Source organism: Macaca thibetana, chromosome X (assembly GCF_024542745.1).
Source record: "Macaca thibetana thibetana isolate TM-01 chromosome X, ASM2454274v1, whole genome shotgun sequence".
Lineage (NCBI taxonomy): Eukaryota > Metazoa > Chordata > Mammalia > Primates > Cercopithecidae > Macaca > Macaca thibetana.
This window is the reverse complement of record NC_065598.1, coordinates 127,037,883-127,054,720: the sequence shown is the minus strand read 5'-3', so window position 1 is coordinate 127,054,720 and position 16,838 is coordinate 127,037,883. Positions and strand designations below refer to the sequence as shown.

Sequence of the window (16,838 nt, the reverse complement as noted above, 5' to 3'; positions counted from 1 at the left end):
TGCCTTTCAAAAAAATAGAATTAAAAAACTTCTAATGAAAATACCTTATGACTTAAATAATACAGCACACACATTACCTTTAAATATGACCCATAGTATTTTGTCACATATGAGCTGTCACATTGACTCAAGACAGTTATTTCTTGCTGAATGTCTTCTATTTCATCTTCGGCTTCCTCAAGGTCTATGATTTTAATAGCAACGACTTGCTGGGTACGGTTATCAATTCCTTTGAAAACTTCCCCAAATGAGCCTTTCCCAATGCGCTCTAATTTTGTGAACAGTTCTTCTGGATCAGCTATGTTATTCTAAAGGGAGTGGGGAGAGAGAAAAAGAAAGAACACAAACGTTTTGAATCAGATTTTTTTAATGAAGGAAACTAAATCACATAAGACAATAACAAATTTTTGTAAAAGCATACAAACTTCTTTGACTCCCCATATGTGCTTTGTTAGAACAACTGTAATCCCAAACAGGCAGCTAGTCCATATTCTAGTGAAACACACACACTAACTGAGCTTAGCTGATCCTGCTACCACAAACATTCTCACACAGCAAATACAATCGGTGCATGCCAAAACATCAGGCACTTTTTGGAATAAAGCTGCTGATTATACACAGTTTACACATTAATGCAAATGTAGCAATAGTGGGAGAATATCTAACCTAAGCTAAGGTGAACTGTTTTAAGTTTCTAACATTCTGCCAATATTACCTTTTAACTCTCCTCTCTCTCCAACTCGCATATCCCAATCGTCTTAGCTCTACTTCCAAACCGCCATCTAAATAATACAGACCGCAAAAGACTCCAGGCTTTACAGGTCTTTATTTTTCTTTAGTTGGAATCTTATCTATGTGAAATGTTATCATCAATAGTTGAACTAAGATTCTATACCTTTGTACTAATTGCTAGTAATCATGAGAAAATGGTAATACATTGAACTTTCACAACTCATCTCACAGTGAAGATCCAGAATAATTTAACACTTCAATAAAATCTGGAATAAGCGTAGGCTTTTAAGGTTAACAAATGTATAGGCATGACTTAGATTTATAAATTCACTGTTGTTTCCTGATTCAGAAATATTCTGTATCTTATAATATACAATTTTGAATTAAAATTTTACCCCAAGACAAACTTTATATACTTATACTTACTTAAACTCATATTGCTGGAAATATACTGCTGATCAAGTAGAAACTCAAGATGGCCAACCCTGCCAAAAGCACATTAAGTGCTTTATTAATCAAAAACTTTGAGTTTCTTCAAAATATAGGAGGATTCTATCAAGTTCTGGTGAGCTATCTGTGTCTAATTTGTCAACTGTACATAGAATATCTGTTCATTTACTACAATGTTACCTAGTTTCATTTCATCGTCAATTTCAGAAGACTATTATGGAGTCAGCGTGTCCCTTTTATCTTCCTTATTAGACAAAGAGGCCACTGAAAATATTGTTTTTCTCTTATCAAGTTCTTTGCACCATGATCACCAAATGGACACACTACTACTCCAGTAAACCACTACCTTTTGAGGTAACTCCAAGACCCATGACTGCTTTTAAAGAATTTCACCAAGTTCTCTTTTTACACAGCCTAAAATACAGTTTGTACATGACCTGTTTACCTTATAAGCTTCCCCATTCTTTCTGATTGGATGTTTTTCCATTTCTAAAAGTTGTACTTTCCATATAGAAGTCTCTGAAACTGCAAGCTACTTGTGTATCCCCACCCACCTCCAGTACCCACATGGAACAAACACATCTTGAGCTTTCCATACGGGCTTTTAAAAATAGTTTAGGCTTCCAGTAGGTTGCAAATGCATTTTTAATGCTCATATTTTGTTATAATACCTTCTCAAAAACTTGAGTGCCATCAGTATTGATTTCCTTGGTGTCCTCTTTTACCAATACCTTGTATTTCATTGTGACTACTAATACATAGTGGCTAACCCACAGTTACCTCTTCCTACTTTTGGTGATGGTTCTTGGTTTTGTAATACCTTGTGGAAAAAATACTTACTACATAGTTTGGTGATGGGTTCACTCCTTATAAATTCCTTTGGAAAAAAAGTATTTCCGTTTTCCTGACACAGTTATAAAACAATTCTAAAATTTGGAAATGTATCATTTATTTGAAGACATATAGGATATATCTTCTGATAAGACACTCTGGGAAGTGTATGTATTCATTAACTTTAAACAAGAATCTTCTGTTGTTAAGGAACAAAAATGAAATCTTCATCTTCCTAATTAGTGTTTTAAAAGGATTTGATTGAAACAGTCAACTTGAGGGAGGATACGGCTGTTCCTTGCTTCCTACAATAAATGGGTTCTTGCAAATATGTAAATCAAAAAATTTAAAACCAGATCACATTTTGCATTTTAAAGAAGCACTGAAGTAAACCCTAATCCATGGATATAGTTTAAGATTTTAAATTGAGGAATAGCAAGTTAGACACAGAAAAAGAGAAAGATCCATCATTTACACAATATTTGCACTTCCTACTCTTTTATTTTGGGTCTAACACTGCTCCTACAAAACACCAACTTTCAGAGTGGAGGGAATCATGAAAACAAGATTTCACTAATATAACCTCACTTCCCTAGCTAGCTAAGGGATAGAGACCCCTGCCACATTTACTAATCGTGAATCCCTGATAGATAATACAAAAGTTATAATTCCCCCTTCATCATTTTAAACTAAAATATCCTAAGTCTTTGTTAAGACAGGTTTCCTTCCTGTTTTTAGCACAAGGGCAAAGATCAAGTAAATAAATAGCAAACATCCCAAGGAATGCAATTAAAAGCCACTTAAATAAAGAATCTAGTTTGCCTAATCATTCCCATCATTCTTTGGAACCTCTGAGAAAAGTCAGCTCCCAAATCAAATATTCGTTTAAGATTACTGAAATTCCAACCCAAATGCCCATCAATGACAGACTGGATAAAGAAAACGTGGCACATATACACCATGGAATACTATGCAGCTATAAAAAAGGATGAGTTCATGTCCTTTTCAGGGACATGGATGAAACTGGAAACCATCATTCTCAGCAAAGTAACACAAGAAGAGAAAACCAAATACTGCATGTTCTCACTCATAAGTGGGAGTTGAACAATGAGAACACATGGAAACAGGGAGGGGAACATCACACATCAGGGCCTGTCAGGGGGTAGGGGCTTGGGGAGGGATAGCATTAGCAGAAATACCTAATATAAATAACGAGTTGATGGGTGCAGCAAACCAACAGGCACATGTATACCTATGTAACAAACCTGCACGTTCTGCACATGTACCCCAGAACTTAAATATAATAATAAAAAACACTGAAATTTCTAAATATTCCTTACCTCTACTGCAAAAATCACAATGTATTACTCTATCTGCGTTTGTATTGCCTTCTCAAAGCTGCCCCCAAAAAAGAGCTCTATGTTCTGTAGTGTCAAATAGGAGGAACTGCTAAATTAACCTCATATTGACTTATTAATGGCAGACGACTTCCACATGCCATACCAAAACAGGGCTACAAAAACGAAAACCTCACAGATACACCTCCTCAGGACAATCAGATTACTCCTTGGCCCTGTTTTACCTGTTATTTAACTTGAATTTGCACTCTTCAGCTTTAAGTACACTGTTAGAAATTTAAGTCTTATTCAGAAGGTATCATTACCACTAAAACAACAATAACAACAACAACTATTTAGTATGGAAATACTCTGAAGAAAGTCCAGAAGGAAACAATGTTAAGTGAACATCTTGTTTGTCTTCTGTGTAAAGTCAGGAGCAGATAGAAGGCTTCTTGGATACTTAAACCACAGAAACAGAGAGCTGAAAGAACTCTTACAAGTTCTCTAAGTGCTCTCTGATCCTGGCTATACATTAGAACTGCTTATATCACTTTTAAAATGTGGATACTTAGGCCTTACCCCAAAACTACTGATTCAGCCTATCTAAGATTGGGGCCTTGCAAGCAATACTTCTGAAAAAGCATCCCATATGATTCCTGTGTAGTCATTTGAATATTAGTCTTGACATCAGCACTTGAGAACCACTAAGCAGATGGATGTGAAATTTGTATCTGTGATTACAGGGAACCAATTATCCTTATTTTTCCCAGGCAAGCATATGGGTCTCATTTAATTTTGTACACTAAAAGTGGACAACTTGGAGATTAAAGTAAAACCAAGAGGACTTTGGCATTTACTATACATACCTATATTTTTAAAAATGAAGTCTGCAACACTTCTTCTAAGGACATGTCTCTAAAATTAGCACTGGTGACCCTTGAACAACATGGGTTTGAACTGTACAGGTTCACTTACACACGAATTTTTTTCAACCAAACACAGATCAAAGATACAATATTTCCTGAATGTGAAACCCATGTATAGGGAAGGCTGACTTTTCATATATGTGGGTTCTGCAGGGTCGACTACATGACTTGAGTATGCACCAATTTGGTATACACAGGAGAAGAAGGTATCCTGGAACCCCGAGGGATGACTCAAGATTAGAAACACAATGTTTGTCAAAACACAAGCAATATATCCCATACTCTTTGTGCACATATTATTAAACATTGTTTACACCCAATATAGTCTATGTATCATCGATAGGGCCTATAATAGGTTAAGATGTGATTGATGACACAGTTTTGAGGATAACAGCCAACACTGATGAAGGATAAAAGTTTAGATCTAGTTAGTAGAAAATGGGTCAACTTGTGGAGGAGGGCATTAGGAATTGGTGGCCAGGAGAAACAAGAAAATTGAAGACAGATTCAGAATGAGTCTTGGAGTTCTCACAGAATGGGGACCTGGAGAGCAAAATGTGAGAAAGAATCAAGGTAAAAAAACTAGTTCTTTGAATTTGAGCAAGCTAACTAAGACCCCCAGTAAGACTCTGGGACTGAGAGTAAAAACATAATAGATGTAAGGAAGAGGAGGCAGATTTCTCACAGGATTTGACCTGGAAGGGTTCAACTCAGGTGTCCTAAAAGAACCTTCCAGAACTAAGAACCAAGTTGAGTAAGGTTGAATTGTTTTGCACTTGCCTTCCTACCTTAATAAAGCCCATACTATGAATGCTCTAGCTATAAAATAACTTTTTGCATTTCACAAAGACTGGCCCGTGTGTAGGCCTATCAGTGACTCATTGATGAGGAAGAGTGTTACAGGAAATAATGAGCAAATAATGTGCTAATGATATCAAGGCTTAAAAGAAGATTTCTTACTTCCTTGAAATCCTCAAGTGGGAACACCAGGAGTGACTTGAAGTGAATACAAAGTGCCCTGACAATCACAGAGAGCAACTAAAAACTTCAGCCTAACAATGTACTAAACTAGAGATACACCTAGTTAGCTACCTGTTTAAATTTATCAAATCAGTTCTCCCAGGCTAGAGATGAAATGCTTTTCTGTATTACTTCCATGTACATACAGTTTCCTGTCATCTAAGAAGCAGAATGCATACAAATAAAAGTCATTCTCTAGTTGGTTTATGAGTCTCAAATTAAATTACTATTCTACTATGATCGTCTGTGTTAAGATTTTTCACTTGCCCTTATGAACATTGCCTAAAATGTTTGCTGAGTGTTTCCTAATCAACATATCATTCTTTTTTTAAAAAAAAAAAAAAAAAAAGGGAGATTTAGGCCAGGTGCAGTGGCTCATGCCTATAATCCCAGCACTTCCGGAGGCTGAGACAGGTGGATCGTTTGAGCCTAGTTGAGTCCGAGACAAGCCTGGGCAACATGGTGAAACCCTGTCTCTACTAAAAAAGAAATACAAAAAATTAGCCAGGCGTGGTGGCACGTGCCTGTTGTCCCAGCTACTCAAGAGGCTGAGATGGGAGGACCACCTGAGCCTAGAAGCGCGAGGCTGCAGTGAACCATGATCGCACCACTGCACTCCAGCCTGGGCAACACAGTGAGAGCCTTTCTCAAAACAAAACAAAACAAAACAAAAACAAAACAAAAAACAAAGGAACAACAACAACAACAAAAACAAAAACAAAAAAACCCCAGAATTTTAAAGTCAACCAGCCATATAACTCTTACTAGTGCTGAGTTGGAGAAAACAGGACACTATCTTTTTTTAAGTGCCAGATATAATCCAAATACAATTGACTGCTCTCTCAATCACAGGCTTTTAGAAATGGAGGGAAATGTATATAGGTCATTCAATCCAACTCTTTATCATCACCATCAGCAACAAGCACTTATTGTATACCCGTTTTGTCCTAAGCTAGGATCACCAAATGGAAGCTATGTAATTTAAGGCCATTTACGTTAAAATGAAGGTAAGTCTTAGAGAAGTTAAGAAGAGATACAGAGTCTTGAGGTTAAAAGAATTAGATAATCTTTGAGATGAACAGGAACTTAGCAAACTTGTTGTCCAAAATCTATTTTTACAGGGAGGAAACTATACCCTGGAGAGGTTACAAATTGTTCAAAGATATAAGTAGTTAACTAGTAGCAAAGCTTAAATTTGAATGCAAATCTCCTGACTGTCATGTCTAAGGTTCCTTCACTACAGCTTGGATTTATTTGTAATTTAAACTATACCCCCTTTTGCTATAAAACCAAAATTATTTTCCATTATAAAGAGATCACACAATTGTCCAATGTCTACTCCGTACTATCCCAATGCTTAAAGAATTTGAAAAATTTAAACTTAAAAGAATTGGAAAAATTTTAAATAGGACTTTTCTATATTTCAACTGATATAATTTTTATTAATATTTTTAAATTGACAAAATTGTATGTATTTATCATATACAACAAGATGTTTTGAAATATACAGCATATACATTGTGAAATGACTAAATCTAGCTAATTAACATGCATTACATGCTATATTTCTTATCTTTGTGGTGAGAACACTTAACATCCACTCCATTAGCATTTTTCAATAATACAATATGTTATTATTAATTATATCACCATGTTGTATAGTATATCTTCTGAACCTACTCCTCCTAACTAAAATTTTGTATCCTTTTACCAATCATTTGCAACAACATGGATGATCCTGCAAGACAGTATGCTAAGTGAAGTAAGCTAGGCACAGAAAGACAAATACTGCATTATCTCACTCACATGTGGAATCTAAAAAACTGACCTCATAGAACTAGAGTAGAATGGTAACCAGACTGTGGTGGTTGGGGGTTGGTGGGAAAGATGTTGCTGGAAATGATATAATTTTTTATAATTATTGAACCACTATGCAATTGATTGGCCCCCATATGTATGCACAACTACCAAATATTTCATATCACCATTTTAAAGAAAAATGATCCGTAAGTAATCTTGACTTTCTGGCGTTTCTCAGACTATTTTTTTTCCATGTCAATAACCAGATTGGAATGGGTTAGCCTCTAGAGTGTAGGAGATAAAGTAGTGATGCTATTCCATATCATGATTCCCATAGGATCCAATGTCAAGAAGCCAACAGCTCCAATTCCAGCTTTATCAGTGATTTGTTGTAGACTTCAGTAACCCTTAATACTAAGGTTTCCAGTTCTGTTCATTAAAAAACCCTCACAAATTGATGAAATTGTCCAGGAATAAAAAACAACATTTAGCATCAACTGTTAATTTTGTGCTAGGTTTATGCAGGCCTAGAATTGTTCAAATGACCATGCATGCTCAGATTACTTTAATAATCAGAAGGATAAAATAAACTCCTGACAAAATTTTCTCAACCTTTGAAGAATGTGATGTTAGCAAAGTAATTTTTTACTTTGCACAACTTCAGGTTCATATTACAAGTTATCAGATAAAATTTTATGGAATTCTTAAGAGATCTCTATGATTTATATTTCTGAAGTAAAATACTTAGCTCCACTATATTTTGCATATGACAGAATAAGAACTAAGATAAAAATTAAGTATGTCTGTATATGTTTCAAATTAAACATGAAGAATTTGGCTTGAAGTTAAATTTCTTTATGCGGACAGTCATTTAAGTTTGTATTTCCATATTTATAAGGACTCAAAATATTTTAACTAAGTGTACAATGAAAATGGTATTAGCTTACCTATTTTTACAGTATACTCACATTTTTACATCTTTCTCAAAGTTTATTATAACTTGCCTTTGCAACATAAAGTTGCAGTCAAATTCCCAGATTTTACATGCATGAAATGAGATAAATGAAATGTAGTAGAATATGTCATTACATCAACCCTGGGCTTCCTTGTGGTCATCAGACAGCGTTTTATCAACTCACAGTTGACTCCTTATCTTTACCTACCCACTTAAAAGGCAGTTTTGAGATGAGTGAGGCAACAGCACTCCAACCCTGGTCTCAATGGTGAAGCATAAAGTCAAAGGTCTAACACAGTATTATTTCGTACTATTAAGGCAACTGTTTAAACTTTCGGCAATTTTGTGCATAGCAACAGGAAAAACGTGTTCATAAGGCAGAAATAAAATTAAATGTATAAGTACTTTTTCATCTTCTCTTTATTTTATTATTCTTATTTTTAAATGCATCTCATTAGCAAAAATACTTAGAATGGAGATATTTTAGTAAAGGATAATTTCATTTAAATTATTACAAAAGATTTTGACATAGCGTATGAATAACATAGCAGTTTGAGGAGTTTCTCCTGATTAATAATTTTGAGTCTACTTCCTCTTTAAGAACAAAAGAATAATTGATAATATTCCTTCATCTTAATTCCTCCTACTCAATAGAGGATAGGAGAAGAGCTTCCTCTGCCTCCTAACTTGCATTCCTCTTTTTACCCGAGCTCAGATCAGAGGAAAAGAACAAGGAAGCAAGCAGGATACATTCTGGGATGCGAAGAATGCTGTTCTTTACATGTTTATAAGACAGTTCATTTTACAATGGGGTAAAGAAGAATGAGACATTTCTTTGATTCTATTGTCACTTAACCACATATCACATTTTTCCAAAGAAAAATGAAATATAGAAAGGGAATAAATTTAATAACTTTCCTTATCTTAAAAATCCTCAAGCAAGAACCAAAGTAATAATAGGCAGCACTTTCATTAGCTCCATTTCCCAAATATGTAGGTCTTTACATTCCTGTTATTTTAATTAAAAGAAGAAACGTCAGATTATTTTGTTCAACCAGGTAAATCACCTTTGGATATACGCCCTTTTAAGTGAAAAGAAATAACTAATTTTTTTTTTTTTAAACTAACTCTCTGGGATCTGAAGTTCCCTTAAACCTTTAATTATATCCGTGGGTAAAGGGAAGGAAACATCCTGCAAACAATCACATTTTTCTCTCAATAAACCAAAAGTCAAGGCTATCATCACAATAAATGCTGGATGCAAATTCCATTGCATCATTTAGCTAATTCCTCTCTGACCTTACAGCCATTCCAAAGGAAAAAGGAGGTCTGGTTTCTTATAAGTACTACAGAGGTAAAGAGAGCAGAGAGGTCAGGAAAAAATTGACTTAATTTCACTTATCTTGAAAATTACAAGAAATCAGTGATTTAATGTCGATTTCACCATCTGTATGAAGGAGAGAGGTGGATTCAATCTTTAAATTCCTTACTGCTCTGAAGCTGTGTGAATCTGTGAAGTATTAGAAGCCAAGTCCCTTTGTTCTCCTTCCTTGATCACTAGCAATCACCAACCCTAGTTTTGAAACAAGGTAATGGATTCATTGGTATTGGCCGTGTGGCCAAGCCTATAACAGCACACAATAGCTCAAATGAAAATTATATACCACTCCATTGTTCCAGTAAGAAATTCAAAATCACTAGTAGACCGTATTCAAGCCCCAACACTCTAATACTGTAATGAAGTTGGCCTAGACACCAAGAATAGATAAAGAGCAGCAGAATGAGTCATTGTCCAGACTGATTTCTCATCTTTCACACTGGCCATGTCCCATTATATACACATGACTGTCCCGGAGGAAATCAAGGGGTTCACACAGCTCATACAGGACCTAAATAAGGACCTAATAAGTTCAGCTCATACAGGAACTAAAGTTCTATTTGTCTTTCTCTCCTTTAGGTGTGAAGTAAATTCACTCAGAACATAAAGTAGTACTCAGAAAGTAACATATATATACACATATATATATATGTTTCTCTATATAGATCTATATACATGTTTCTCTGTATATATAGATATATATCTATAGATCTCTCTCTATATATATATATAGATATATATGTAGATCTCTGTGTGTGTGTGTGTGTATAAAGAGAATTTGAACATCCAGTGAAACTAAGTGTCCAAAGGGAAATTTCCAGGGATATCTTAACATATTTCAGGCCCAATGCTTCAGTAGGTAATACCTTAGACATACAAACTTAAATACAGTGATCCATTAGGAAATGACTCTATTTTTAAATTTTTGAGCCTTTGACTCATGCCATTTTCTCAGTCTACAATACCTTGCTTCTCCTTCTCCATCTCTGAAAATTGCAGCATCTTTAATTAAAAACAAAACAAGCCTTCTCATCCCCCTAGGGGAACCTGATTAACCAATCCATTGCTTCATCTTCTGCCCTCCCACAGGCCTTTACTTGTGCCTCCATTGGAGCACACATTTTATTATGTTTGCATTCTCTTTCATTGCCATGACTTTCTATTTTCAATAGTAGGTTTATTAAGGATAGGGCTCTGCCTTACTCAGTGGCAGCTATCCTCACAGTATCCAGTATGGCCCTTTATAGACCATGGCCGTTGGATGATTGCAGGGTATTTACCTGGGGGCCCTCCTAAAATGAAATCTTTGGTGTGTGATTGTCTTTTCATTTGCAACTTGACTTCTGACTTTTGGCGAAAGGGAGATTATATTCAATAAACTGACAGATGTTAACATAGGTGTGAAATTTTAAGTCAATCCCTATTTTCATGTGATTAACATAATAAAAACTTTGCGAAATCACAACTTTGAGATTTTTTTTTTCAACTGGAGAGAGTTCTTTGGGTTGCAAAACAGCAATTCTCGAAAGAATATGGAGCTATACTCAAAGAGGAGTTGGTAGTAGCCACACACACAAGGATGCATATCAGTGGTATATAAAAATCTGATTCTAGAAGCACATCTGCAATCACTATTAACCAGAACCACATGACTACTGTATGTCCTGGAGCATCCAGGATGATTTCATACTCTAATGCAAAGATTAGAGGCCTTGAAGAGCCACAGTTTGCATACCACTCTGCTGTAAATTTCTTTTCATTTCATTGTGCTAAATACATATAGAAATACACATAGAAATACACAATTCAACCAGGCGTCAGGTTTAACCATGAGCATTAATGTTAAAATTACAGGAATTATTACTGACTAAACAGGACATTACATAAATATGGCCTGGGATTGATAACAAGACCTAACTATAAAATATTCATTTGGAAAGGGGGAAAAGGCCATACAATGAAAGAAAGACAAAGACTCTCTTAATATATAAATGATAAAACAGGTATCCTAATTTATTCAGGCCATTATTTAATCAAACCCACACAGGGCACTTTGAAGTGACAGATGCTGAGAGCCTCATTTTATGCTATCCATATTAGAGGGAAAATAAAAGGATGTCATTCTAGTACTTTCAGAAATAAATGCCTTTGGTTAGAATCTAAGGCAGCAGCCCCTTATAGCAAATATCGAACTATCATGGGTAATGTTATGGTGAATCTTTAGCACACTTATTAAAATGCATTGGATTAAAACAAAATTGATTTGCTCACTGCCTATCTTTCTTCTAGATGTGGAACTCCAATTAAAATCAATAGGTTTGAAGCTTGTAAGCACAGCACTAAATTATTAACACCATGAGTTCTTTTAGAAAATTAACACTGATTGAAAAAGTGGAATTTTACATAGACTTACCTTTTCATTCTTAATGAGAAAGTGGCTGCAGAATAATTTCCCTCCAACATTTTCCTCCTTAATCAAATCTATATTCTGAACAAATTTAATCAAATAGTATTTATTAAGAGTTACCCAATGGAATCATAGGACTAGGGAAAATTATCTCTTGGGTCCTGCTGGCTTTAACATTTTATGATCAAAAGAAAATGATATTGATGGCATGATGGCATCAATAGCAAATGATTTTAATCTTGGCAAAAAGAGAGGAAGTTATTGAACAAAAGAATGGTCTCTAGTCTTTCAATAACCACCTTTTCATTTTCCCAAAGTGAAAAATATCATCAAAGTCTGTGTTTATGTGTGTGTATATGTGTGCAGGGCTAAACAAATTTTTATTGTTAGTTTTTATTACTCTAATTCTTTAAAAGATTTGGAACAATGCATTAATAAATAAGAATACACTTAAAAACCAAGTAAAATGGTATGTGTGTGTGTATGTGTGAAATAGTTGTACCTGAAAGCCTAAGAAGAACTACTACAAATGAACAGAAAAGCTCCGTACTATGCACCATGATACAGTCAATATATATGAGACAGTAGCTTGCATTAACAACACAGGGCTGAGATTTCAGCAGTCTCACTGACAATTTTATTATTGCTGTTCCCTTTCCTTTGCATGGGGAATACCACTCATTTTGGGGAAAAAGCACTAAATATTGTCATATTTTCACTTTCCCAAATAATTCCAGTTCAGAAGACTCTTCTACTTTTTGTTGTGAGTTAATCTCCTCTTGAAGGTCCCCACATTTTCTTTAAGATTTCTGAAACCTATCTCCATCCTACTCCATTGTCCCCATTGTCAATAGCACTTGTAAATATCTTAATCCCAATCTCTAGAGGTACAAATTCACCCATTTTTACACCCATTGATCTGTGCTGACATTGCTGAAATTACCAAAGCACAAATTAAATGTTTGACAAATCAAATGTTCAAATAGAGGAGAAAATGCTACTGAAATTATGAGATATCTACTAATGAGTTGAATCTTTTAACAAATATCATTTCAAACATAAAGCTATTTCCATGTTCTCAACACAAATATGACTAAGTTAATTTTTGCTAATATAAATACAAAGCATTATATTAGTTGGTATTTATAGTCCTTGTCTATTTAGAAATCAATTTAACAAAACTGTAATTCTCCAATTGTGATAATCAACATCTAGTACTAAATCTAAACACATGTACAAAAGTTGATCTTTTTCCTTCAGAAAAAAAATGCTATATAGTTTAAGAACGTTAAAAAGCAGTAAGACCAGAAGTGACCCTTATAAAATACTTGGCTTTTAAAAAAGTTTTATAATGAGTGATTTCTAGCTGGGGGTGGAGTGGGGAGAGCAATGACAAATAAGTAAACTCAGGATGGAGATAAATGACAAAGTTCCTTAATAAGTTCTTAAATTGCTATAGCCAAAATCAGCTTGATGAGCAATTCTAAGTAATTAAAATCATTTGAACACTGTCTACCCAAAAAGATCAGTGATCTACAACTTGAGCTGGTGAGCTGGTTTGTACCCTATCATTTCACAATCCTAACCAGAGAGAAAGTACTATTCATCAAACAAATCCTCACTGCCTACACCAAAAGGACTTGTAAAACATTTTGGAAAATGAAACCTTAGAATTCCTTTTGTTCTTTCTTGCCTTGGCTAATTTCATTTCTCCCCTTTCTTTCCCTTATTTATACCCAGTCTGAAAGCCAGCTCAGCTATCTAGTACTGCCTTTCCTGACCACCTCAGCAAGCCTGGCTTGACTCATCTTTCCTCGGAATTTCTGGTCAGGCTAGTAGGGAGCCGCTGAAAGCTTTCAGCAAATGAGTGAAAAAATAAAGGTTGTGTTTTAGGTAACTGCATCATGTCTACACGCAGCCTGGAGTCTACTTAATGACAAAAGAATGGTGTGACAAAAGAAGAGATGATGTCTGATATTTTGCAGGAAAAAACACTGATAGAACTTCATGATTAACTGAATACGGAGATAAAGGAAATCAGCAGCAAATTACAAATAAGTGCTGATGGTCATTTTCTTTCCTTTGATAATTCTGTGACATACCAATACGTGTTTTATGGTGGATGGTACCTCCCCCACTAAATCAAGTAGTCAAGTGGCATTGGTAAAGCCTGATTACTTCATATGCTATGATCTAATAATTTTATGCATTTTTGATTAAGTATTATCCTCCTTACTTCAGACAAGGTACCTGAGATGTTAATTGTAGGGTGAAGACACTTACTCAGTACAAGGAGGAAACAAATGTGATTATATCTGACACTTAACACTCCCTATTCACTTTCCTTCTCTAATAGATGTGGCCATCTAATTTTAAATACTGAGAAAAGCAATTAAGCTTCTCCCCTGTCCTCCTTTATATTACTTTATAAAATTATCCCACTTTTATTTTCTTTCTCTAGAAACTGAGAAAAATATTTAAATGTATCTGCATGCAAACATATAAATGTAATTTATCATTCATTGTCATTACCAATACAACATTCTATGTAATTCCATGGTTAAAGTGTATCTCTAAAAAGCAAACAGAAACATATCTGCCTATTTACTCTGATCTGAGGTCTTTCCTTGAATTAAGCATCACAATAATGGAAGCAATAGGCAAGTCAGTTACCTTAGTAAAGTGAAAATCTTCTCTATTGTCATGCTATATCCACAACCTCAGTGAAAGTACTATAAAATGCTTCCTTTCTTTAGATCAGCAATTCTCAGTCTTAATGCCCCAAGGCAGGGATCGGCAAACCTTTCCTGTAAAGGGCCGGATACTAAATATTTCAAGCTTTGTGGGTCAGGTACACTTTACAGTCTCTGAGTCTCTGTCACATCTTTTTAAAATAACCCTTTTAAAATATAAAAAATATTTTTAGCTTGCAGGCCTCACATGACTAGGTCACAGACAGTATTTGGCCCTTAGATATAGTTTGACCACTGCTACCCTAAAGAATTCTTGTATGTAAAAAATTAACTGCTCTATGGTGCATCTAGAATTGGGCTTCCTTATATGTCCTTCTTGAGAGAATTGAGAAGACAGTAACTAAAATCATTTTCTGTTTTATGGTTCAGATGAGGAATTCTGGTTGAGAAAGACTGCATTCAATTAACAAAGCTCCAAAAGCACTACTGGAAGATGGTAGATGATCATTATTTTCCAGAAATACAGGGAATCAAAATATTTGTCAGGGAGAACCTAACAATCCAAAATTTCAAAGAACTTTCCTTTTGTCCAAAGCATAAGCCAAACATTATAGCCTTTCTACCTCTTAGCAGAAAATTCGTTACACACAGTAAAAGCATAATTACACATTCATTGCTTCAGTTAAAAATTATTTACATCAAATTCAAAATTTGCCTGGAATGAGTACCTGATCCCTTCAATATATAAAATGTTGTGTGTACCCTGTCTTTTACAAATAATAACCTAGTCCCAACTCCTGAGTAGAATCTCCAAAACTCAGTTTTAGAGCTTAAGGATTACCTATGCAATCCCTTTACTTTACATTTGCAGAGAGGCACACAGGCAATTTCACAGTATAGTGGAACAGCATACACTACATTCTTCATTCATTCTAGTAGGAGGAAATGATTTAGTGTCCTATCAGGGAAAAAAAAAATAAAGTATCAAGCTCTGGAGCCACTTGGCCATATTAAATAAAAAGTATTCTTTCACAATTAACAGATAATCTTTTCAGGTAAAGAAATTTTTAAAAAATACCTAAAATGTGCTTTATCTTTCAACCAAGAACACACCTATACTATAATTTCATGATGCACTACCATCAAAAATACACCCCAGAGTAATCAAATTAAAACACTTCTAGTTACACAGATTGACCCAGAATCCAGGCATGTGGGTGGACAAAGGGAGAGAACTGTCTCTATCTTGGAATAGGATAGAGAAAACAGTGTTTTTGTTTGTTTGTTTGTTTTAAGCATAAAGACATTTATACCTTTTAAACTACTGTAAAGTTAAAAGTTAATAATGTAAACAATACAGTATGTAGTATCTGCAAATATTCCTAGAAAAAAGTAATTGGACTACTACTATTTAGAACTCTTAGCCAAAACATAAATCAAGTGGTGCTAAAAAGTCATTAGGCAAACTTATTTTAGAGCATATATGAGATGCTACTCAGCCTTGAAATGCTCCACAGAACTGTTTTAATCATTCCCCAAGGGAGACGTTTAATGCCAGAACTTACTGGAAAAATAACAATGATATTAAGTCCAGTCATTTTAAAATGAGCCTCCTCTTTAGCCCCCCACTCCCCACAAAATAGCAGTTCAAATTAGCCAAGTAAAATCAAGTGAGAGATATTCTGGCATCTTTCTTTATTAATGAAAAGTATTCATTTTGGCTACCAAGGGAAAAAAAAAAAAAGCCACCCAAAATGACTCCAAGTGTCTAGAAACAATTTATTGGTCCAATACACATGCTACCAAAATTGCACATCTTAAATAGAAAAGCAACTGTAATCACCATTCCCATTATGTTAGATCTTTTCCCTGATCTTGCACAAGCTTTCTACCAAACAAAAAGGCTCTTTAGACATTTTCTTGCCATAACAAATTAATTATGTAATGTCACTTTTATCACAAAAGTCACACACAACAAGAAAAAACGAATTACTATTACCTCCCCAATTTCCTTTTCTGTTAGCTTTTTCTCATCTCTGCAGAAAGTAGAGAAATTTCCCATTCTAAAAAAATACAGAAAGAATTCTCAATCTTTAAAGCAAAGGATTACTTTTCCCCTTCCTTGGAAATACTGTTTTTCTGTTCTTCCAGAGTCCAACACCTTTTCCCTCACCTACATTTTCTGTTTGCTCATGAGGCAGCAGTAATCCTCTGTTATTATGAAATTCTACCTTCCCTAAGCAGGGTTTACACCGCAGCCTCCAAAAACGATGCCTGAACCTCAGCAGATAGAAGATCCATAGCAA

At 34.9% G+C, this 16,838-nt stretch overlaps 1 protein-coding gene across 2 annotated transcripts in view; it reads right to left on the bottom strand.

The window, feature by feature from the left end:
- STK26 (serine/threonine kinase 26) overlaps positions 1-16,838 on the bottom strand; it is a 52,676-nt gene that overhangs the window by 21,489 nt on the left and 14,349 nt on the right. For both annotated transcript variants that reach the window (XM_050775232.1, XM_050775233.1), the window contains one exon: positions 78-308. In XM_050775232.1, the coding sequence (XP_050631189.1) occupies positions 78-308 (231 nt within the window). The remainder of the gene's footprint in view (positions 1-77; positions 309-16,838) is intronic.